Source organism: Symphalangus syndactylus, chromosome 12 (assembly GCF_028878055.3).
Source record: "Symphalangus syndactylus isolate Jambi chromosome 12, NHGRI_mSymSyn1-v2.1_pri, whole genome shotgun sequence".
In the NCBI taxonomy this organism is placed as follows: domain Eukaryota; kingdom Metazoa; phylum Chordata; class Mammalia; order Primates; family Hylobatidae; genus Symphalangus; species Symphalangus syndactylus.
Genome location: NC_072441.2, coordinates 82851824 through 82877153, shown reverse-complemented (window position 1 = coordinate 82877153; position 25330 = coordinate 82851824). Strand labels below are relative to the sequence as shown.

Below are 25330 nucleotides of genomic sequence, written 5' to 3'. Positions count from 1 at the left end.
CCTCTGCCACAGGATGGGGAGGTGGGCAGGTAGTTGATAGGGGCAGCCAGGAGTTTTTGAGGCAGGTGGTGGGAAATTGTCCTAATTTGTTAATTGGATTATGTAACTCTGTTACTAGTCTGTTGTTCGCTGTTGTTATTGGATGCATCTTGATATTTAATTCAGAAGAATAACTGTGAGGCATTCTTCAGTTGCTGGTTAAGTGGGATTAGTTGCTGTTCTATCAGATGCCCTTTTTCAGTCAAAGGTTAGCCCTTTGTTGCTCCCTCCTTCCAGGGTCTAGGGAGTGCAGTGATGTCGATTTCATTTCCCTTCCCTGCACACCCTTGACACTCAGCAGGATTGCACTGAAACCCTTCTCAGATCTCTTGTTCATTAGTTGTCTCCTATTTTTCCATAACCAGCACTAGTTTGGCCTTATGACCTGGTTAGAATCACTCTTCTGTATTCTCATTTCCAATTTTTGTACCCCACTAACTTGGACTTAGAGAAACTTGGCCTGCTGTGCAGTGGGCCTTCTGTTCAACTTAACCTCCACCGCTGACCCTGTGTGAAGAAAGATGGTGCGTTACTGCCATCTAATGGAAAAAGAGAAAACTGCAGTTGGGAAAAACAGCTGTGCATTTAAGGTAGGGTTTTCTGAAGCATTTCTGATACAGTCCAGAAAAGGGAAAATGATGACACAGCAGTTGCCATCTTGAAAAATGCCCTTTCCTGCGGAAAGGGTGCTTTGAAGCCTAATACAACTATCATCACAAGGTCCCTGGACTAAGGCTGGATCGTGTAATTTAGAATCTCAAATTGTATTTTAAGTAATATGCTGGCAACAGAATCATTGAGACAGGCATCTCATTTTGTCAAGTTCTTAGCCATTCAGTTTGTTAGGGGCTTTAATATTTTAGATATCAACTAATACATAGTTTCAACTTTTAAAAATATTTGAAGATTGTAATATAGATGCCTATCTATAGTGCCTTAGTAATTTATATCAGAAATATTTTATAAAATTTCTGGTTGTTTTGCAGTACCCAATATAGGCTTCATGCCCTCCTGAAGATGGTTTCCTCTGAAATGTAACGTTAAATAAACATTATTCCAAGAAAACTACAGTGGTTTTGCTTAATTCAGTTAGCTCTGAGAATCATCTTCCTTCAGAAAAATACTTCCCATGGTAATAGCTACAGCAGAGTTTCATTTGCAGTCACCATTAATGAAATATAGAAACACTATGATGGAACATAACCAGCAGATTCTATCTTTTATTTCTTCTGTTCACACATTTAGAGTCCTTCTATTATGTTTTTCTTCCCAAGTAAAATGGTAATACAGTGACGTTTTACTCCCATTTCCTGGCCCATGTCTTCCTGAGTTGAAAGTTAGTGCACTGGTTCTCATCCCTCACTAGATAGAAGATTTGGGCTCTGCTTCTGTTTTTATCAGTTTGTTATTAATACAAATGTCCCATGCCATCTGTGGGATGCCCTAAGTCTGTTGAAAAGTTCAAAAACCTATTTAAAAAAAATTGTACCAGGTGATTTGGATACACAGCCAATGGTGGAGAAGCCCTGTTGGAAGCTCCTATTTGGAAATGCACAAATAAATTCACGTGAGGTCCTAGAAGGGCATACTGTTGAGTCTGCTATCAAAATGTTTTCCCCTTGAAAATTCCTGCTTAGCATTGTCTCAAGTTTTTAACTTCCATTAAACATTTATATAAATTGCCACCAGGTGGAACAAGTGCCTATTGTTTTTCCCCATCTGTGTTTAAGAGAAGAGGAAGTTTGCATTAAGAAATGCTCCCACCACCCACCACCCGAGCAATTAGAACACATGTTTACAAGCACCCGGGGTTTGGGTGTTGAATGTTGGATTCTGACCCTGTGAAAGGCCAAGATGTAAGTAGTGAGAATAGACACTTTCTCCGCACCAGGTGTGCTGGTGAACAAATGCTTTTCATCATACAGCGTCTCATTTTAATCTGCCACAACTCAGCCAGGTGGGAACTTCGTTTTTCAGATGAAGACACAGGTGCTTAGAATGATGAAATAACTTGTCCTGGGTCAGTCATAGTAAGTGGTAGAGCCCAGATTGCGGCCCAGGTTATCACTCTAGAGTGCCTTTTTTTTTTCTCTTGCACTTTTCATAATTTCATTTAAAAACAAAACATGGACTGGCCGGGCGCAGTGGCTCACGCCTGTAATCCCAGCACTTTGGGAGGCCGAGGCGGGAGGATCACGAGGTCAGGTGATCGAGACCATCCTGGCTAACACAGTGAAACCCCGTCTCTACTAAAAATACAAAAAATTAGCCGGGCATGGTGGCGGGCGCCTGTAGTCCCAGCTGCTCGGGAGGCTGAGGCAGGAGAATGGCGTGAACCCCGGGGGGCGGAGCCTGCAGTAAGCCGAGATTGTGCCACTGCACTCCAGCCTGGGCGACAGCGAGACTCTGTCTCAAAAAAAAAAAGCATAGACTGAGCTGTCTGTTCATTTTCTTCGCTGCACAGCCTGGCCTTGGGAGTGGTGACTGATGGCCCATGGGGCTGCTCACTCCACAACGGCCTTGTGGTTCTGGAGGAAACATTGTGAGCAATCTCAGCTCAGTTTTGTTGCACGTCAGCAGCACTTCACTTCCAGCTCCTTGACCTTGTAGACCAGGAACTTCTGGAAGCCACTGGGTAGGGTGTGCTTCATTATCTTGCTACTCCCATAACTGATGCTGGCAATACAGGGGAGTATCATTCAGCCTCAACAAGGAAGGGAATCCTGACACAGGCTATAGCATGGATGAACCATGAGACCATTATGCTGAGTGAAACCCGTCAGTCACAAAAAGACAAATACTGTATGATTCCACTTACATGAGATACCCAGAGTAGTCAAATTCATAGAATGGTAGTTGCCAGGGGCTGGGGAAAGAGGAAATGGGGAGTTGTTGTTTAATAAGTGCAGAGTTTCTTTTCTTTTTTTTTTTTTCTTTTTTTTTTTGAGACAGTGTCTTGCTCTGTCGCCCAGGCTGGAGTGCAGTGGTGCAATCTCAACTCACTGCAACCTCCACCTCCCAGGTTCAAGCAATTCTCCTGCCTCAGCCTCCCAAGTAGCTGGGACTATAGGCATGCGCCACAATGCCCAGCTAATTTTTGTATTGTTAGTAGAAACGGGGTTTCACCATGTTGGCCAGGATGGTCTCAAACTCCTGACCTCATGTGATCCACCAGCCTTGGTCTCCCAAAGTGCTGAGATTATAGGCATGACCCACCATGCGCAGCCCAGAGTTTCTGCATGAGATAATGAAAAGTCCTGGAGATTGGTTGCACAACAATATGAATGTAGTTAACACTGCTGAACTGCACACTTAGAAATGGTTAACATAGGCCAAGCGTAGTGGCTCATGCCTGTAATCCCAGGGCTTTGGGAGGCCAAAGTAGGCGGATCACTTGAGCAAAGGAGTTCAAGACCAGCCCGGGCAACACGGTGAAACCCCATCTCTTATAAAAAAATTAAAATAGGTGGTTAAGATGGTAAATTTTATGTTAATGCATTTCTTACCACACACACAAAAATGCCAGTCTATTATCTTAAAATGGAAATGCATCTAGCAGACTGGACATTCAGGTCACCTGTGTGATCAATGTGCTCTCTACCCATAGAGGGGCCACATGGACTCAGAGCAAGGGAAATAGGAATTGGGTTTTCGGTATCCACCTCCACCTCCAGGACAATCCTCTGCTGGGTCTGGCAACTTGTGCCCATGGGCCTAGGCAGCCTTTCCCCTGCTTGGGAGAGGCTCTGCCTGTAGAACTGGGTAGTGTGAAGTCCTGAAGGTCATTTAAGCTCTGATAAACATACCTTGAGGAGATTCAGTGTGAGGCATGAGGTTATCATTTCCAGAATCCACAGGTAGCACCAGAATTACTTCCCCTTTGTGAATCATGTAGTATGAATCACTGTAATATCTTGATTCAAACTTAAAATACTTCCTACATGACATTTTTAAATGATTGCCTTCTAATTTATGTGCATAAATAAACAGGTTTACTAATTTGGATTGAGGGAAAGATAAATTATTACTTGATGAGCACATAAAAGCCAATTTGTTGACCAAGCTATCAACCAGCATGTTGTTGGCAAGAAACATATTTTACTTAAAAGATAAAAAAGGTGTGGATTATTTCAGATTGCTTTATTTTATTTTACTTTTTTTTTTTTTTTTTTTTGAGATGGTGTGGATTATTTTGGATTGCTTTACTTTTTTTTTTTGAGACAGAGTCTCACTCTGTCTCCTATGCTGGAGTGCAGTGATGCAGTCTTGGCTCACTGCAACCTCTGCTTCCCAGGTCTAAGCCTCAGCTTCCTGAGTAGCTGGGATTATAGGTGCCCACCACCACACCTGGCTAATTTTTGTATTTTTAGTAGAGACGGGGTTTCACTATGTTGGCCAGTCTGATCTCGAACTCCTGACCTTGTGATCTGCCTGCCTGACCTCCCAAAATGCTGGGATTACAGGCATGAACCACTGCGCTCGGCCTTATTTTACTTTATTTCTGAGACAGGGTCTTCTCTGTTTCCCAGGCAGGAGTGCAATGGTGTTACCATGGCTCACCACAACCTTGACCTCCTGGGCTCAAGCAATTCTCCCACCTCAACTTCCCAAGTGGCTGGGACCACAGGTGTGCACCACCATACCTGGCTAATTTTTTGAATTTTTGTAGCAACAAGGTCCCACTATATTTCTTAGGTTGATCTCGAACTCCTGGACTGAAGCAATCATCCTGACTCAGCCTTCCAAAGTACAGGGATTATAGGTATGAGCCACTGCACCGTCCTGGACTGCTTCAGATGGTGTACTTGCAAGTGAAACATTCTTTCAAAAACCCTTGCACATTTTAAAATGGAGAATCTCAAGCTTTTTTAGAAACTAATACGCTGGACCGGGCACAGTGGCTCATGCCTGTAATCCCAGCACTTTGAGAGGCCAAGGCAGGCAGATCACTTGAGGTCAGGAGTGATCCACCTCCAACCGGGAGGTGGAGGTTGCAGTTCGCTGAGATTGTGCCACTACACTCCAGCCTGGGCAACAGAGTGAGACTCTGTCTCAAAAAAATGAAATGAATACAATGAACCACCCTGTCCCATCACCCAGCTTCAACAATTATTGTCTTACAGCCAATTTTATTGTCTATGATCCCCACCTACTTCTTGTACACGTTAATAAACAATTTTTTGTAGGCAGTATAATATGATTGGACTATTCCAAAATAGAGGGGTTATAATTGTTTAATAAAGCTATCTTTAATTCTAAAAACAATGCTCATTTAAAAAAATTAAATATGTACACAAGAAAAAAGAGCAAATCTGGTCTTTAGTGACTTCCTAAATGCACTTAGAACATTGCAGAGGTTTGGCCGGGCACGGTGGCTCACACCTGTAATCCCAGCACTTTTGGAAGGCCGAGGCGAGTGGATCACCTGAGGTCAGGAGTTCAGGAACAGCCTGGCCAACATGGAGAAACCCTGTCTCTACTAAAAAATACAAAATTAACCAGGCATGGTGGCGCACGCCTGTAATCCCAGCTTCTCAGGAGGCTGAGGCAGGAGAATCGCTTGAACCTGGGAGGCAGAGGTTGCGGTGAGCCAAGATCGTGCCATTGCACTCCAGCCTGGGCAAAAAGAGTGAGACTCTGTCTCAAAAAAATGAAATGAATACAATGAACCACCCTATCCCATCACCCAGCTTCAACAATTATTGTCTTACAGCCAATTTTATTGTCTATGATCCCCACCTACTTCTTGTACACGTTAATAAACAATTTTTTTAGGCAGTATAATATGATTGGACTATTCCAAAAAAAGAAAAAGAAAAAAGAACATTGCAGAGGTGCTCAACATAGTAGACATCCAAGGCGGCCTCCCTCCCACCTGGCCCCTGTCCTCAGCCCTTCCCTGCACCCCCGGGCAGGCCTCCCCCTCCCCAGACCCTCCTACTCTGCTCCCTCACTCCCTAGACCAGATTAGTCATTTGCTCGCAGACACAGCGTTTGCTTGTTAATTGTGTGGCTGACCAGGCATACTGCCAACTCCTGGAGGAGGACATTGGTTCCTCTTGTACCCCACACCCAGCACAGTGGCCTAGTAAACATTCCTTGAATGAATTCTTGCACCCAGAGAGCAGCTCCACTCACAGAGTGGTGACCATTCATCCTTTCAGAGGGAGTGGATGTAATAAGGCTTCCACACCATCAATAAAGCACAATTTGGCTGGGCGTGGTGGCTCACGCCTGTAATAGCACTTTGGGAGGCTGAAGTGGGCAGATCACTTGAGGTCAGGAGTTCAAAACCAGCCTGGCCAACATAGAAAAACCCCATCTCTACTAAAAATACAAAAATTATCCAGGCATGGTGGTGTGTGCCTGTAATCCCAGCTACTCAGGAGGCTGAGGCAGGAGAATCGCTTGAACCTGGGAGGCAGTTGCGGTGAGCCAAGATCAGACCACTGCACTCCAGCCTGGGCAACAGAGCGAGACTCTGTCTAAAAAATAATAATAAATAAATACATAAAGCACCAAATCAAAGTTTATACCAAGGAACCAACAAGAGAAAACCAAACCACGCAGTGCAGAGGTGTGGCTAGGTATAGATGGAGGGGAAGTGGCTTGATTTGGTCCCTGATCAGAGAGAGTTAACTATGTCAGGAACTAGTTTTGCCCCTCTCCTTTGAGACCCATCTCTGGCTGCCGCTGCCTTAGGGTCACCTATGGGAGCCCCCAAGCCATGCCTTTGTATGTGTGCTCAGACTCCCATGGATCAGCCTCCAGCCCCAGCTCACACTGATAAATGTGACAAACCACATGAGGATACCAGGTCCATCTCCTCCCGGGGCGAGTGGGTCAGGACCCACCCTACACAGGGTGAGGGCACCTGGCCTGAGAAAGGGCTTGGTAAGAGAAGCCCATGAGGTGGTCACCAGTGGCTGGGGGCCGGAGCCCCATGGCAAAAGCAAAGAGCACCAGCCTTCCAGTCCAGCAGGCACAGGTTTGGAGTCTAGTTCAGCCTCTTAACTAGCGTGGGCATCTTGGACCACCATCTTCAATATAAGCCTCAGTTGCCTCATCTGCAAACAGGTGAGAATACTTACATTGCAGCCACATTAAGGAAGAATATCCTGTTTATAAAGCACACGGTGGAGAGGCAGTAAATGGTAGCCATTATTTACTTTTTTATTTTTTGAGGCAGGGTCTCACTCATCACTCAGGCTGGAGGGCAGTGGTGTGATCACAGCCCACTGCAGCCTCACACTCCCAGGCTCAGGTGATCTTCCCACCTCAGCCTCCTGAGGAGCTACAACTACAGGCACATGCCAGCATGCCCAGCTAGTTTTTTGTATTTTTAGTAGAGACAGGGTTTTGCCATGTTGGCCAGGCTGGTCTCAAACTCCTGGGCTCAAGCAATCCATCCACTTCAGCCTCCCAAAGTGCTGGGATTACAAGCATGAGCCACAGCGCCCAGCTGCCATTATTTTTTTTCTCTCTTCCCCTTCCACCCCTGCCCCCCCAACACACAGTGTCTCAACCTGTTGCCCAGGCTGGAGTACAGTGGTACTATTACAGCTCACTGCAGCCTCCAACTCCTGGGCTAAAGGGATTCTCCTGCTTCAACCTCCCAAGTAGCTGGGACTACAGGCACGCACCACCATGCTCGGTTAATTGGTTTTTTAAAAATTATTTTGTAGAGCCGGGCACAGTGGCTCACACCTGTAATCCCAGCACTTTGGGAGGCTGAGACGGGCGGATCACCTAAGGTCGGGAGTTTGAGACCAGCCTGACCAACATGGAGAAACCCCGTCTCTACCAAAAATACAAAAAATTAGCCGAGCATGGTGGTACATGCCTGTAATCCCAGCTACTCGGGAGGCTGAGGCAGGAGAATCGCTTGAACCCGGGAGGCAGAGGTTGCGGTGAGCCGAGATTGTGCCATTGCACTCCAGCCTTGGCAACAACAGCAAAACTCCATCTCAAAAAAAAAAAAAATTATTTTGTAGAGATGGGTCTCACTATGTTGCCCAGGCTGGTCTTGAACTCCTGGCCTCAAGCCATCCCCCTGCCTTGGCCTCCCAAAATGCTGGAATTGCAGGTTTGAGCCACTGTGCCCAGCCAGTAGCCATTATTATTAGGTAATTTTAGTAGATATCTCTAACCACAAAGGGCCTGTGAACTTCTAGGTAACCATCAAGGCCAGTGGTGTACTGCTTTGCTGCCATAGATTTTTGTTTCCTAGTTAGTACCCACTGAAACATGTTGCTGTGAATCTTACCTCTAGCCCTGCGGTCCCCAGCACAGAGATCTTCAAAGCTGGCTGTACAGCAGCATCGCCTGTGGAACTTACACTCATGCTACTGTGATTGCCCAGGTCGAAGGTTGGCACCTGGCCTCCTTCTGATGCACAGGCCCACCCACAGAAGGGATCCACTGAAGCCCACCAGGTCCAGAAGTATGAGGAACCCCCAGCATCCACCTCATTGTGGAATTCACGGTCCAGCCACTCTCAGGATGGATCACCACCTTCATCAGAACCATCTGGGCAGCTTATATACCTTTCTGGGGGCCCAGCTCAGAACTATTGAACTGGAATCCCTGAGGGTGAAGCCAGGAATGGGGTTCTAACAAGCTGGCCGCATTGCACGCCGAGGTGCATTTATGTTCTGAGTGGTGCATGCAGGTGCTGGCTTCCTCTGCTTTTTACTTCTCTCTTCATCTATCTCTGGTAACAGACCCTACCACACCGTACCTGTCTCCATCATTAAAAACTCTTATAGAGCAGCACACAAATTTGAAAACCAAAATAGAATAAAGTTGCCCTTCTGATAATTTTTTTTTTGAGACAGAGCGCTCACTGCAACCTCTACCTCCCAGGTTCAAGCGATTCTCATGCCTCAGCCTCCTGAGTAGCTGGGACTACAGGCGCCTGCCACCAAGCCCAGCTAATTTTTGTATTTTGAGTAGAGATGGGGTTTCACCGTGTTGGCCAGGCTGGTCTTGAACTCCTGACCTCAAGTGATCCACCCACCTTAGCCTCCCAAAGTGCTGGGATTACAGGAGTGAGCCACTGTACCTGGCTTCGTGATACATTTCATTCTTTAAAAAATCATACTGACATATCAAAATGCAGCTTCCCATGATGCAGTGAGCTATTTTTTTTTTTTCAGGACATTGGGCAGCTTTATTAAGCAATTTGAAGTTAGAATAAAGAACACCCTTAATTGAATAATGCATACACCTATAGTGTGAATGCTTACACACACACACACACAGAGTACTGAAAAACTTTATTCAAGTTGTGGATTGTCATCAAAAACTGGGTATGAAATAAGACATGGCTGAACTGGTGTTGTTTTGTTTGCTTGTTTCTTTCTTTTTTTGAGACAAGGTCACCCAGGGTGGAGCACAGTAGCACAATTATGGCTCACTATAACCTTGAACTCTGGGCTCAAGCAATCCTCCCGCCTCAGCCTCTTGAGTAGCTGGGACTACAGGCAGGTGCCACCACACCTGGCTATTTTTTTTTTCTTTTTTTGTAGGTATAGGGAAATGTACTTCCTCTTTTCTCATTTTTCTTTTTTCTTTTTTTTTTTTTTTTTTTTTTTTTTTTTTTTTTTTGAGACAGGAGTCTTGCTCTGTCGCCCAGGCTGGAGTGCAGTGGCGCAATCTCGGCTCACTGCAAGCTCCGCCTCCCGGGTTCACGCCATTCTCCTGCCTCAGCCTCTCCGAGTAGCTGGGACTACAGGCGCCCGCCACCACGCCCGGCTAATTTTTTTTTGTATTTTTATTAGAGACGGGGTTTCACCGTGGTCTCGATCTCCTGACCTCATGATCCGCCCGCCTCGGCCTCCCAAAGTGCTAGGATTACAGGAGTGAGCCACCGCACCTGGCCTTGAAGGCCTTTCATCTCGCCAGCACACCTCTGCTACTGGAGGATGGCAAACACTGTTTCCTGCCCCTGCCCTGTAATTCTCACAGATATGCAGAAAGGTTTGGTTGCCCTGTGCCTCAGTAAATAAGAAAAATGCTTTCTTAGGAGGCTGTTCCAATAACTGCATGTTCCTTGCCGTCCTCTACAGAAATCACCAGCTGCTCTCCCAAGTTCTTCTGGGAGATGCCATGAAGAAAGGGAGGCAGCTCCCTCCACGTCCTGGCTCCAGTGCCCACTCCTGTGCCCCCTCCACGGCCCATGCAGCCTGGCCTCCTGGGTGACATCTGGTCCCTGTGTCACTTTCTGCAGACAAGGACTAGCCTCAAAGAGGAGAGCATGGTGTCCTGAAGGAGATGGCGGCCGCCATCACCTGTCCTGGGGCTTTCCTCTGACTGCCCAGGTGGGGGCCCAGAGGCGGCGCCTCTCACTCCGTCTTTGAGTGGAGTTACATAATTTCCAGGCTTCCCTGCAGTTCTCTCCTCCACATCCCTGAGCTGTTTACACAGCAGCTCTCACCCACAGAGTCCGCATGATGGCTTTTCCTCTGTTTGGAAGATGTGGATGGCTGTGTCCCAAGTTTTTCCTACCTAAGATCCTTTTCAGTAGGGGATGGATTCGGTCTATCTGATGATCAAGAGTTCAGGGTGGCCTTTGTGATAGTGTTACACCCCCTCCCAGGTCCAATAAACAGTCTTCTGACAAATAATGGCCCTTCCTTTTCCTTCCCCACCTGTCCACCACCTGGTAATGTGATGTAAGCGTGGCAAAATCCCGCACACCCCTTCCAGAAATCCCAGGACTCGTGTGGGAAATACTTTCATAATTAAAGCCTACTGAGAAATTGCTGCTTCTTCCTTGAACTTACCTACTTTTGAGCGGTCCTTTAATCCTGCATTAAGGGGATACCCCCCAAAAATGGTTCTACTTAATTGCCCACCCTTCCTCACTCCTTTCTCCTCATGAATCATGCAAGCCTTTTTTTTTTGGATGACCCAGGTGCCCAAAGCAATAATTACATTTCAAGGGTATTTTTTAAAAGTATTTATTCCAAACATTTACAATGTTCACTTTAAATGCAAAATAGCTGGTAAAAAGAAAAAAAACACTGAAAAATATACTGACCCTTTGCCCCATATACAGACATCAGCCTTTGGTATTTGCTTTCAGGTAATTAGGTAAAACAAACAAACAAAAACTTGAAACTATTATTTATCTCCAAGAAAACAACGTAGAGTTGAGGTATTCTATTTAACAGATGTGATCTCCATCCAATAAGGTCTCTCTTTTAATTAACAGCCTTGCAACATGCTGTTCCAATCCTTTCCTCCTAAAGTAGAATTTCATTTGAGCATATGTTCATAAAACTGACAATGTTCCTTAATAATCACTAAGGTTGCCATAGAAACTCCCTGGTGCTGGTGCCCAGCCGCACGGAGGACAGGAGGCCTTCACAGGGCACTGAGGAGGGCCTGGCACAGACCCTGAACTGGCCCGCCTGCCCCTCCATGTGCAGCCCCTGCCCATGGCTGCACCGGACAGCCGGGTGCAGGGCTCTTGCCTCAAACGGTCACGGGTTGCCCCTGCATCTCCAAATTAAGACCACCAATTCCACCTGGAGCTGGTGTCAGCATCCTCCCCACCTGGGTTAGCCTTCAGGACGTGCTGTGAGATAATAGAGCTCAGCACCAAAGCAGCCGGGAAGACATTCCTGAACATTCTCCAGGAAACAAACCCATAGACCACAACACTCCCAGCCTGCCCCGCTGGGCCCTGTTCACTACCAGGTGGGCTTCCAGCCTGGTTCCAGCAGCAGATTCCACAACCTGCCGCGGCAGCCAGTTTCCTTTCTCCCAAGATAGCAGGGAAATGCCAGAGGCTCCGTGTGAGCTCAGAGCCTGATAAGAAAGTGCAAGGGCAAGTCTCCATCAGGGCCAAGAGCTCTCTGAGTTACCAAAGGCCTCGTCAACATAGCCAGTGCTACCCCCGGACACATTTCTTGAAAATATTTCATTAATGCTACAAACATTATTCATCATTTTACTTTAGGCCTTGAACAAGCATATTTTTTACTTTCCCCACCCAGCAGGATAAGCTGTCGTATTTAACCTAAATGGTCTCTGTCCCAGCGTTTCATGTCTGGCTGCGTGGCAGATGGCTACAGGTGTTAGGCAAATAACAGCACTGCTGGGGACTCAAGGCAGTGGGGGTGCTGCAGAAACACAGGTAGAAATGCCCCGTGGATTGAGACACATGTTCAGTCACACAGATTAGCGAACAGAGAGAGCTTAGGATGTATACCTGTGTACACTGAGCCAGGCCTACAGCCCAGAGAAGACATTTTTTCTTCATTTACATTAGCTTATGAAAAATAAAGGGAAAATAACCCTCTTCAATACAGAAACAAAAAAACAAAACAAAAAAAGCAGTTCCATTACAATAAAAATGAAAGCAGTAACAATTCGGAGATCAAAGCTGCCTAGCTCTTGGCAATAATGAGCTATCTGGATTTCACATCTTCCGCTAGCATGGTTCTGCCCGGCTTTGGTAACACCACATGTGGGTAAAACGGTATAAAGAATTGAAGAACTGTGGGCACAGAATCACCCTTGCTGCAGATTCTCATTCTTAATTATTTCCCTTTAACAGCATTTTTGCTGTTCTCAAGTCTCAGAAACTTTATGTGGCGGGATGGGAGGGAACCACCATAATTAAATGTTATTGTTTATAATAGAGATGGTGTCTCACTATGTTACCCAGGTTGGTCTCAAACTCCTGAGCTCAAGCAATCCTCCCACCTCGGCCTCCCAAAGTGCTAGGATTACAGGCGTGAGCCACCGTGCCCGGCCATCCTGCCTTTTTGCCAACCTAAGATGAGTTGCCTCAAGCAGCAATAGGGTCTAAAATCTACAGACAAGCCCAGCAATGAAAGTCACGGCTTACTGAAGACATTAACAGCTTAAACCTGGAACACCATAAACAAAACATGGTCACTTTCATCCTTTCGCACCTGTCTGGTGATGGTGGTGGTTTTTCTAAGAGGGTAGAGTATTAGAAAAGTTTTGTGGTCTGGTAAATTTTGGGTCCATGGTTACACGGCTGATTTAAATCATATCCCCACTCTGGAATACCCTGATAACTTGAGAGCTAACTGGGTAACCACTAACACCACTGAATTTTCAAAGCTCAGACAGAAAAGTCAGCTTAAGTGGTTAATCACGGTGTTACAAGTAGACATTTAGTCCTGCTTCAATTCTTGCAGAGCTTAATCAACTCAAGGAACTAAATAAAAAGAGGAAGGCACTGAGGTAAGGGATTTTTTTTAAATGGGATTTTTTTAAAACCTCCTCTTTGATAACAGAAAGCTCAGGGCTTTCAGGGTGGGGAATTTCTAGGACCCTGCCGGGTAGTCGTGGGAGGCTTCCTTCTCAGCACTGGGACAAGGACCGGACACCCTCTCCATAACCGCCTGGGGGAGTAGTCACATGCTGGTTTTTCCCTCGAGTAGAGAAGAGGCAGGCTATTTTTCCACTTTTTAAGACAAAAACAAAATACAGAATGAATGAAACCACAATCTCTTCTCTAATAGGGAAAACGTTTTTTCTTTTCTTTTCTTTTTTTTTTTTTTTTGAGACAGGGTCTCACTTGCTCTGTCAACCAGGCTGGAGTGCAGTGGTGCAATCTCGGCTCACTGCAGCCTTGACCTCCCAGGCTCAAGAGATCCTCCCACCTCAGCCCCCCAAGTATCTGGGACTTCAGGCGCACTCTACCACACTTGGCTAATGTTTATGCTTTTTGTAGAGATGGGGTTTTACCACATTGCCCAGGCTGATCTCAAACTCCTGGACTCAAGTGATCCTCCCGCCTCGACCTCCCGAAGTGCTGGGGTTACAGGCGTGAGCCACCATGCCTGGCAGGAAAAATATTTTTTCTCTTCCTCCTTTTTCACTTGACTTGGTTTTGGGCTAAACAAAGTTATGGTGCTTCCCCCACACCTAAGTAAGTTACTTCTATGCTGACACAGCAAATATTGGATATTCCACCCTCTCGAGAGAAAACAGTCAGCAGTTTTTTAAAAACCAAGTTTAAATGCATTCTTGCCAGGCTCATTTTTCTTTTCACATTGTCTTCCTTAATATTATCTTCCCTAGTTACCCAGGTTCGGCTGACAACAAACAAAGCTGCAGTAAAACAGTTTTGATCTCAGCAATGGCAGAAGCCCTCCCTGCTGCTAGCTCTCCTTTGTGGGAGGTGGAGAAAAGAGAACATTGGTTTTCAGAGGCTGTGATCCCCCGCTCAGCTCCCACTCTACAGGGGATGGTAGAGACCCTGTGCCCCTCTCCTCTCCTTCCTGTGCTTCTCACCTGAGGTCCTGCAACCCAAAGCCAATGCAGTTGCCTGTGTATTCAGCAAATGCCTAGGATCATCATTCACATTTAGCAAAATGCTAATGAGGAACTAATTATAATTCTGTTGAAAACGACCAGGCCCTGAGATACTGTATTATTCACCCACTCACCCTCAGCTGTTTTTCAACTGTGGGGAAGAAAGGGAGGAGAGAGCTTCTTCCCCCAGCCTTGGCGGTTTAAGTAAAAGCCGTCTCTCCAGCCTTAGAAAAACAGAATTTGCAAAGGCATTTGGGTTTTAAGAGTTTGAGCTGGAAGACGAAACGATGCAGTGGGCCAGGAGCATGGCGGCTGGAGGAGGCTTTGGCTGGAAATCCATCCCACCTGCCTGAGGGTGCAGCTTGTGCAGAGGTGTTGCGGGGTGGGCTGCCAGCAGCTTCTCCACACTGAGGCCCCCACCAACCTGCCCAGCTTTTGAGTGTCCGTGTGAGTGTCCAAAGAGTCTTGATACGGTTCTCTTCACAGTGGCCCAAGTTCACTCTAACCCCTTTAAGCTGGGCATTTGGAAAGGGAGGTTTGAAACCTCAACCAGCTGAACAGCTGGAGCAGGCTGATTTTCCCCTGGCGTAGAACCTTCTGCAAGGCTCTTCCGTGAAGCCAAAGGCCGCACGCCCCGAGATAAGCTGGCATGGCAGTGAGAAGCATCTTTTGCTGAGCCCGTTTGTGTTCTGCCATCCACAGCGTCCAGGCTGCTGGTGCCACCCAGCCAGCTATCTGGGGAAGAAGTAGTCTGTATTGCTGATGTCATAAGGGCTCCGTGGGTCCCTGGCATCTGGTCGGTTGTGGCTCGAGGTATTGTCACACCCCAGGCTGCTGGGGGACACCGGTGGGGAGATGAGAGGAACAAGCACTGGGGTGGGTCGAGGCCTCTCCGGGACCAGCTGCCCCAAAGAATACGGCGGGTGCATGCTTGTCTTGCCTTCCTTCAGAGCCCGCAGCTTCCACGTCTTCTTGAACCTTCACACAAACACACAAAGACAAACCACACAGATGTTTACCTCCCCCTGTGACAAGCCCACAGTGGAAAACACCAACCGCTGGCTGCCCTGGTGGCCTGGCACTCCCAGGTTTCAGCTCAAAGGGGCAATAACTATCAGCTGTCTTTTCGTTTTTTGTTCATTTGTTTGTTTTGAAACAGGGTCTTGCTCTGTTACCCAGGCTGGAGTGCAGTGGTGCAATCTCAGCCCATGGCAGCCTCAACCTCCTTGGGCTCAGGTGATTCTCCCACCTCAGCCTCCTGAGTAGCTGGGGCTACAGGTGTGTGCCACTACATCTGGCTGATTTTTGTATTTCTCATAGAGACAGGGTTTTGCCATGTTGCTCAGGCTGATCTTGAATTCCTGGGCTCAAGCGATCCACCTGCCTCAGCCTCCCAAAGTGCTAGGATTACAGGTATGAGCCGGCACACCCGACCCGACTGTTTTTATCACCAGGGAGTTCACCATACTCTGAAGAGTTGGTGAGTTTCCAAAACACTCCCAAGGAAATAGATGTGTATTATTGGTCCAGTTTACAAGTGAGGAAACTGAGGCACTAAAAAGTCACTTAACAGTCCCTTAATTGTCCCATTCCAGAGGCTGTTCATTAGGTACACACCATCAGTCCCAAATCCATTTACTTGAAAAAGAGAAAAATAGGCCGGGCGCGGTGGCTCACGCCTGTAATCCCCACACATTGGGAGGCCAAGGTGGGCAGATCAACTGAGGTCAGGAGTTCAAGACCAGCCTGGCCAACGTGGTGAAACCCCGTCTCTACTAAAAATACAAAAATTAGCCAGGCTTAGTGGCAGGCACCTGTAATCCCAGCTACTTGGGAGGCTGAGGCAGGAGAATCGCTTGAGCCCGGGAGGCAGAGGTTGCAGTGAGCCGAGATCGTGCCATTGCACTTCAGCCTGGGCAACAAGAGCGAAACTCTGTCTCAAAAAAAAGAAAAGAAAAGAAAAAGAAAGTATTATTTTAGTAGGGAAAGAAAATGGGCCTCTCAGTCAAAGTAAGGCTGGCAGGGGGCAGATAATTTGCAACCGCCATGTAATAGCAGGAAAAGGGTCCCACTGCTCCCTCAACTGCCCTCCTGTTCCTCTTGCTCCTAATGTTGCCGACCTCCCCAGTTCTCCCTGCGCCTCTGGGTCCACTCCCACCATGCTGGTGAGTTCCCACAGACTCAACTGTGGGCACCACTGGCCACGATTTGACTCATCTGACAGGAAAGTCAATGCTACACAGGAAGGAGATAGACATCTCTCTGATCACAGCTTCGTTCACAGTGCTCCACTCTGGGCCCAAAGCCAGGGCTCAGTAACTGAGAAAAGTCACTTGACAGCTCAAAGAAAGATGAAATGGTGACATGGATCTTCAAAAGCACAGTCACGTCCCCTTCCTGAAGGGGCCCTTCAACTGTGCCAGGGTGGCCAGTGCCCCAAGCCTCAGCCCCTCCCTCTTGCTTCCCACTTTGTGACTGACATGCCTACTAACCCCAAAGTGGGAACAAGGTGGCCTCCCTCAGTTCCATGGAAGATCAGTTACTCCAGGAAGGGCTGGGAAAGAGGAGGGGAAACCAATGTCAAAAACAAGATTTGGGGATTTTCCTTGGGTTTCTTTTTATATCGACAGGTTATTCCTGTCCTTGTTATGATAAATAATTAATAGTTGGCTCCAAATCTGCCACTGGCTTTTAGCTTGGTATCCAAATGGAATAAACAATCTGCAGAATGTTATTTAGGGCTTCACCATGTGGACACCACACAGGAAGAGAGCCCAGCAGGCTGCTGACTGGAGCTATGCTGAGTCATTGAATGGAGTTCTCCTGTAGGAAAGGACTGAGGAGAGAGTCATTACACTTTGGATTTCAAAGAATTCAGACTCTCTGACCCAGGAATTCTACTTCTGGGAAAAGAAAGAACATAGCTTTAAAAAAAAACCTTTATGCACAAAGATGTTCAACACAGTGTTTTTTATAAAAGCAAAATAAGGCCAGGTGTGGTGGCTCACGCCTGTAATCCCAGCACTTTGGGAGGCCGAGGTGGGTGGATCACTTGAGGTCAGGAGTTCAAGACCAGCCTGGCCAATGTGGCAAAACCCTATCTCTACTAAAAAAGAATTAGCCGGGTGTCGTGGTGCATGCCTGTAATCCCAGCTACTTAGGAGGCTGAGGCAGAAGAATTGCTTGAACCCAGGAAGCAGAGGTTGCAGTGTGCTGAGATCGTGCCACTGCACTCCAGCCTGGGCGACAGAGTGATATGTCTAAATAAATAAATAAATAAATAAAATAAAAGCAAAATAACACCCAAATAATTGGTAATGTTTGGGTGCCACCAATTAGGAGTAATAGGAGGTTGATTAAGAGAAATTGGTATATCCACCTAATAGTACAGCTAATGAAAGTGAGATTTATGGCCAGGCACGGTGGCTCACGCCTGTAATCCCAGCACTTTGGGAGGCCGAGGCGGGCAGATAACGAGGTCAGGAGTTCGAGACCAGCCTGACCAACATTGTGAAACCCTGTCTCTATTAAAAAATACAAAAATTAGCCGGGCATGGTAGCAGGCGCCTGTAATCCCAGCTACTCAGGAGACTGAGGCAGGAGAACTGCTTGAACCCAGGAGGCGGAGGCTGCAGTGAGCTGAGATCGCACCATTGCATTCCAGCCTGGGCAATAAGAGTGAAACTCCGTCTCAAAAAAAAAAAAAAGTGAGATTTACAAAGAATTTGTACTAATGGGAAAGAATGCCTAGGCTATAGTGCTAAGTGTGAAAGGCAGGATGCAGAGCTGAGGATACAGAATAATCATGGCTGTGTAAAAACAAACAAGAAACTAGGCAGAGGAAAAAGACTCAGGAAATTTGTCTAAATATTAAGTGTTCTTGATCTGGGTGTTGATTGTGAAACCATCTCCACAGGGTTGACAAAAATTGCATGCTGGGTTCTGGACAGAAATATATTAATAGTTATAATGAAGCAGTAATCAGGCTGCACTTTGGCCCATTTCCTTATGGCAAAAAGTCACGTAGCCCTAGACACTGACCATCTGCATCCCTGTTGTTTCTGTAGATATGATTTCTGACACTAGCATCCTAAGACTTTTGTTTAAGGATCACTTAAGATGTTTTACAGACCCCGAATTCCAGCAACCAGTTTGAAGACCCTCACAGAGGAATGGGATTGGCATGAGAAGACAGCTTCTTCATCTCCTTGTCCCAGGACCTCACCCTACACCCTGCAACCAGTCAACCATCCCCACACTTTGGCCCAGTCCAACATTTTTACAACCCTAGCCCCAAATTCCTTGGGGAGATGGATTTGAGGTGTGGGCGGAGGATTACCTAGGTGCCAAGGCAAGACTGAAGGCACAAACTGTTTCAGTATAATACATAAAATAGTTAGAATAAGAATAGTCATAATACAAATTAGATATAGAGATGATCATGAACAATTATCAATCATTATTCTAAACATTATTAACCATTAGCTTTTAATATTACTCTTTGTTGCATTACTAATATAACCTAGGAATAACCGGCGGGTATAGGGTCAGGTGCTGAAGGGACATTGTGAGAAGTGACCTAGAAGGCAAGAGGTGAGCCCTCTGTCATGCCCGCATAAGGGCCGCTTGAGGGCTCCTTGGTCAAGCGGCAACGCCAGTGTCTGGGAAGGCACCTGTTACTTAGAAGACCACGAAAGGGAGTCTCCTTTCCTTGGAGGAGTCAGGGAACACTGTCCTCCACCAGCTTCTTGTGGGAGGCTGGATATTATCTAGGCCTGCCTGCAGTCATCCAGAAGCCTAAACCCCTCCCTGCAGTGCTGTGCTTCAATGGTCACGTTCCTTGTCCACTTTCATGCTCCTCCCGCCTCCTGCTTCCTCTTTGAAGTTCATAGTAGATACGGTAGAAGAAATAGTGAAAGTCTGGAAAGTCTTTGATCTTTCTTATAAGTGCAGAGAAGAAAACGCTGACATATGCTGCCTTCTCTCTGCTTCAGCTACCTAAAAGGGAAAGGCCGCCTATCCTGCAATCACATGACTTGCTTCACCTTGTCAATCACTTAGAAGATTTACCCTCCTTACCCTGCCCCCTTGGTCTTGTATGCAGTAAATAACAGCGAGCCCAGACATTCGAGGCCACTACTGGTCTCCGCATCTTGATAGTAGTGGTCCCCCAGGCCCAGGTGCTTTCTCTTCATCTCTTTGTCTTATGTCTTTATTTATTACAATCTCTCATCTCCGCACACAGGGAGAACACTCGCTAAGCTCCGTACGGCTAGACCCTACAGAGGTTTCCTCCCATCTCCTCCTTAGATGACCCTCTGATTAAACCTCTTTCTCTGCTGCAACCTGGTGTCTTGGCATCTTGACTTGCCACGTGCATCTCATTATAATTATAATGACATGGGTGTGTACACTTCATGGCGCTGTACACATGATGTGGGAACTTTTCTGTATGTTTGTTAGACTTCAGTTACATTTACATTTTGAAAATTAACAGTGGCTCTCTTTGGATGACATATATTTTTTTCCATTTGTCATTGTTTAGCAAATCTCCGGTAATAATCACATATCACATACATATGTATGTGTGTATGTATGTATTTTTTAAGTCCCTATTGACCTAATATGGAAGCAATCTCTGTCCTCAGTTTTTTTTCAAAGTAACTGAATGAGTAGCAAAGAAAGGTGAGCTTTCCTTTTGAAATATTCTAAGGAGAGTATGAATTCTTTTCTGAAAATCACTAAACTCAAAGAGGACTTTGAAACCAGCCAACCTGATGGTGTCCAGAGCTGGCCTGGATGGGTGTGAGCAGGGCCTGGGGGCTGGAGAGGACACGGGGCGGGCAGAAAGAAGAAACAGATGAGCTCTCTGCTGCCTCCTTTTGCACCTTGACCTCCACCTTTCATCTATTTTACATATTTGGGCTTCAAAAAGTTTTGTTTAAAGAAAAGATTCTGTAGCTAAAAGAAGTTTTTTAAAATGCTCAAAACTCTCACTCTTTTTTAGAAAGATATGTAGAAACCAAGGTGCCACCCCTTTTACCCCAAAGGCCACAGACAGTGCCCACTGCACCCAGCCACCTCCATGGCCCAGAACACCATGAAAGTCCCTCTGCTCGTCCCCCAGCTGTGGAGGTAGCAGAAGCTCTGATTTTAAAATACCGGAATGATACACTACATTCAAAACAAAATGATGTTTAAGTCATAGGCATACACATAGGAAGTCCTCACTTAATGATGTAAGTTCATTCTAGATAAATATGCAGAAAAATAATTCTCTGCTAGAAGAATTCTATTTTCCCAGTGCCTGATAACCTAAAATACAGAGAATCAGTGGGGGACAGGGAATAGGGTGGGAGGAATTGGCCCCTGTAAGATGGCAAGCCTTTTCGATAGCATATTTAAATTTTAAAAAATCATCTATGATTCAGAAAAAAAGAATGAGTAATAAAAAACAAAGAAAAAATTCACTGATATTGCTGGAAAAATATTTAGGGCCATACAAAAAAATATAATACAGACTGGCAGGATGAAGTCAACCTTCACCTACTGTAAATGTGGCCATCCCACGGTAACCATAGTTCAGCCATTTTGGCAGCCGAGAGCCCCACGGTATTTCTAAGTTTATACTCTTTGCTAGACAGAGGGGATTTGGGGAATAGAAGGCTTCTTCATCACTTGAAATAATTGGCCTCTTTCCATACAAATTTGCCTTATACAGAAGAAAATGGAAACTCACTAGGCTAGGAAATAAATTCCTGGCATGTTCTCAGCACAGGGCACTGGCCCTGTCTGTGCCTGCAGGGACTCTGGTTGTTGAGCAACCAGCCAGTGTCCAAGCATCATCAGCAGAATAGCAAACCAGGTCTGTTATCAACCTAATACTCCTGTATTAGCCGTTACAACACACCAAGATGGTGCTGCATGTTAAGGGCCAGTGGTGGGCCAATGGGACCAGCTGGGCCCAGCTCTTAGCCAATAGCAGGCAGGGACCACAGGCAGGGACTCTCAGGGCGTGTGTTCCACTCCTGGCTCTTGCTTGTCCTTGGGCAAGTCATTTTACCTTTGGGGGCTGTTTCCTCATTTATAAAATGAAAGAGTTTGACTAGATGACCCCTAAGGCCCTATAGAAATAGCAGGAGTTTTTGGTTTGATTCTTGGCCTTCTTTTTCTTCTTCATCTTTTTTTTTTTTTTTTTTTTGAGATGGAGTCTCCTTCTGTTGCCCAGGCTGGAGTGCCAGTGGCGCGATCTCGGCTCACTGCAACCTGTGCCTCCTGGGTTCAAGTGATTCTCCTACCTCAGCCTCCCAAGTAGCTGGGATTACAGGTGCACAGCACCATGCCCAGCTAATTTTTCTATTTTTAGTAGAGACAGGGTTTCTCTACATTGGCCAGGCTGGTCTCGAAAGCCTGACCTCAGGTGATCCACTCGCCTTGGCCTGCCAAAGTGCTGGGATTACAGGTGTGAGCCACCACGCCCGGCCTATTCTTACTAGCTGTTATCACACCATCTCTTTTAGCTTCAGTTTCCTCCCCTGTCAAATGGATATCATATCTACTCTACTCTATAGGGCCTGTGGTGGGTTATGAGAAAAGTCCGTTGAAGCCCTAATGTAGACACAGAGCCAGAACACAGCAGGATATACCTAGGGTGAGGCAAGGAATCCTTTGGTAGGCAGGAGGTAGACCCGTGGATGCTGACATGGCCCCTCACTGGCCAAAAAATATAACAGGCTTTGTGTCCTCCAAGGAGCTACCTCCACTCATTAAGAATCTCATCTTCCACACACCCTTTAGACGGCTTGTTCTCTACTTCATTGAAAAAGCAAAGTGAAGGCCGGGCACGGTGGCTCACGCCTGTAATCCCAGCACTTTGGGAGGCCAAGGCGCGTGGATCACGAGGTCAGGAGATCGAGCCCATCCTGGCTAACACAGTGAAACCCTGTCTCTACCAAAAAAAATACAAAAAAATAGCCAGGCCTGGTGGTGGGTGCCTGTAGTCCCACCTACTCGGGAGGCTGAGGCAGGAGAATGGCCTGAACCCGGGAGGCAGAGGTTGCAGTGAGCCGAGATTGCGCCACTGCACTCCAGCCTGGGCGACAAAACAAGACTCCGTCTCAAAAAAAAAAAAAAAAAAGAAAAAGAAAAGTGAAAACAACCCTGAACCCAATTTGAGTAGTCATCTTGCTAATCTTTCAACCCACACCACACTCGATAGTCAAGCTAGATCAGGGCTACTGGCAGGGTCTGATGAGCTAACGTGTAGAAAGCTCTCTACAAGTAGAAAGAAGGACAGAGTGCAATGTCTCCTCCACTTGTAGATCAGCACGATTAACCGCTGCCCAGAAGACCCAGCCTGACTTCTTTTAGGGTTTCAGCTTATGAAAAGCAGCCAGTTCCTGCAGTAAAATTGTGAACACCGAAAAATTTCATTATTGCTTGTTCATTGAAGGCACTGTTGGCTGACTTTTCTGCAAACTTGGAAATGAATGACAAAACCAATGACCAAATGGAACGAAGATGATTGGGATGAAATGGGCATGATGAGACAGCAGCCAGGGTGCAATTCAGCCTGAATGAGTATTTCCTAACCATGGCTGGAAAAGAATACTAGGGCAGAGCATTTAAAGGTGACCTTTAAGTTCCTAGATTGATACATGGAATATTCCTAAGGAGGTCCTGCTTGGGGGCCTTGGATTTAACTGTGTGGTGCTTCTCAAATGTTACTTTATTTTTTCTTTTCTTTTTTTTTTTTTTTTTTTTTTGAGACGGAGTCTTGCTCTGTAGCCCAGGCTGGAGTGCAGTGGCGCAATCTTGGCTCACTGCAACCTCTGCCTTCTGGGTTCAAGTGATTCTCCTGCCTCAGCCTCCTGAGTAACTGAGATTACAGGCATGTGCCACTATGCCCAGCTAATTTTTGTGTTTTTAGTAGAGACGGAGTTTCACCATGTTGGTCAGGCTGGTCTTGAACTCCTGACATGAGGTGATCCACACGCCTCGGCCTCCCAAAGTGTTGGGATTACAGGCGTGAGCTACCATGAATACCTTCACATGGTATTTTCATCATTTGAGTATGTGGTTCTCGGAAGGGCGGAAAGGTCATATTCATATTGTAATTCCAGCACCTACTGTGTTTCTTCAGTGTCTAATGCACACTCCCTCCCTCTGGTTCTTACAACACCAGAATCTCTTGGTTCCTGTCAGCCTCTTTCCCAGCACTTCCTTCTCTACAGAACTTTTCACCTTGGATCCCCACAGGGTTCAGCCCTATCCCCAACCCCCACCCAATGACTCTTATTGCCATCTACATGCTGGTGACGATCTGTGTTGTCTGCCAAGCATGTCCACTTGAGGTTCTTGGGGCATCTCAAACTCAGTGGGTCCCAAAGCGGAATCACCACTTTTCACTGAGACTTGTCTATCCTCAGGTGTTTCCAGTCTTAGTGAATGACAGTACCATCTGCCGAACTGCTGAAGCCACACACAGGAGGATCACCCCGGACTCCTCCCTCTCCTTCATCCTTCTCATCTAATCTGTTGTCAAGCCTTGTCAATTCTACCTCTAAAATATATCTTGAGGCCGGGTGCAGTGGCTCACGCCTGTAATCCCAGCACTTTGGGAGGTGGAGGCAGGTGGATCACCTGAGGTCAGGAGATCAAGACCAGCCTGGCCAACATGATGAAATCCCATTTCTGCTGAAAATACAAAAAATTAGCCAGGCATAGTGACATTCACCTGCAAGCCCAGCTACTCAGGAGGCTGAGGCACAAGAATTGCTTGAACCCAGGAGGCTGAGGTTGCAGTGAGCTGAGATTGCACCACTGCACTCCAGCCTGGGCAACAAAAGCAAAACTCCATCTCAAAAAAAAAAAAAAATCTATTCATGGCTCTCCAACCCATTGCCACCATCCTAAAACAGTTTATTATTACCTCTTGCCCAGACCCTGGGCTATTGCATCCATTTTCACTCACCCCATTGAGAGTGACTTTTTGGTTTTCTTTGTTTGAGATGAGTCTCATTCTGTCACCCAGGCTGGATTGCAGTGGCGCAATCTCGGCTCACTGCAACCTCCGCTTTCCGGGTTCAAGCGATTCTCCTGCCTCAGTCTCCCGAGTAGCTGGGATTACAGGCACGCACTACCATGCCCAGCAAATTTTTATATTTTTAGTAGAGACAGGGTTTTATCATTTTGGCCAGGCTGGTCTCGAACTCCTTACCTCAGGTGATCCACCTGCCTCGGCCTCCCAAAGTGATGGAATTACAGGCGTGAGCCACAGCGTCTGGCCCAGGTTCTTCTTGAAACTCCAACAGGCTGGGCACGGTGGCTCACGCCTGTAATCCCAGCACTTTGGGAGGCCAAGGCGGGCGGATCACAAGGTCAGGAGATCGAGACCATCCTGGCTGACACAGTGAAACCCTGTCTCTACTAAAAATACAAAATATTAGCCAGGCGTGGTGGCGGGCGCCTGCGGTCCCAGCTACTCGGGAAGCTGAGGCAGGAGAATGGTGTGAACCCAGGAGGTGGAGGTTGCAGTGAGCTGAGATCACGCCACTGCACTCCAGCCTGGGCGACAGAGCAAGACTCTGTCTCAAAAAAAAAAAAGAGAAAGAAAAAGAAAAAGAAAAAAAACTCCAATAGATACTCATTAGCCTTAAGAGAAGGCCTAAAATCCTCCCACCTCTTTCAAGGCCTTTTATGACCTGGTGCCAGCCTACCTCTCCACTCTTCCCACCTCATATTGCCCCAACCGTGCTGCCCCCCTGCCACAGACATGTGCATGAACACACTGTCAACCATATTACATCCTGGGCTTCTCTCCTAAGAACCCTCTTTGGGCTGGGCGTGGTAGCTCACACCTGTAATCCCAACACGTTGGGAGGCCAAGGTAGGTGGATCACTTGAGCCTGGGAGTTTGAGACCAGCCTGGGCAACATGAAACCTCATCTCTACAAAAAATAGAAAAATTAGCTAGGCAGGGTGGTGT

At 46.7% G+C, this 25330-nt stretch overlaps 2 protein-coding genes across 8 annotated transcripts in view; one reads left to right on the top strand and one right to left on the bottom strand.

Moving 5' to 3' along the window:
• The window catches only part of SHE (Src homology 2 domain containing E), a 33058-nt gene extending 22338 nt beyond the window's left edge, over positions 1-10720 (top strand). The window contains exon 6 of one of the 2 annotated variants that reach the window (XM_063626514.1): positions 10110-10720. In XM_063626514.1, the coding sequence (XP_063482584.1) occupies positions 10110-10242 (133 nt within the window). In that variant the 3' untranslated portion in view covers positions 10243-10720. Of the gene's footprint in view, positions 1-8311; positions 8580-10109 lie in introns of those variants that run through there. The other variant, XM_063626515.1, reaches the window with a different exon arrangement.
• A 1949-nt stretch (positions 10721-12669) lies between these two features.
• Positions 12670-25330, bottom strand: part of IL6R (interleukin 6 receptor) — a 62277-nt gene continuing 49616 nt past the window's right edge. For all 6 annotated transcript variants that reach the window (XM_063626509.1, XM_063626506.1, XM_063626508.1 and 3 more), the window contains one exon: positions 12670-15321. In XM_063626509.1, coding sequence (XP_063482579.1) covers positions 15075-15321 — 247 coding nt within the window. In that variant the 3' untranslated portion in view covers positions 12670-15074. The remainder of the gene's footprint in view (positions 15322-25330) is intronic.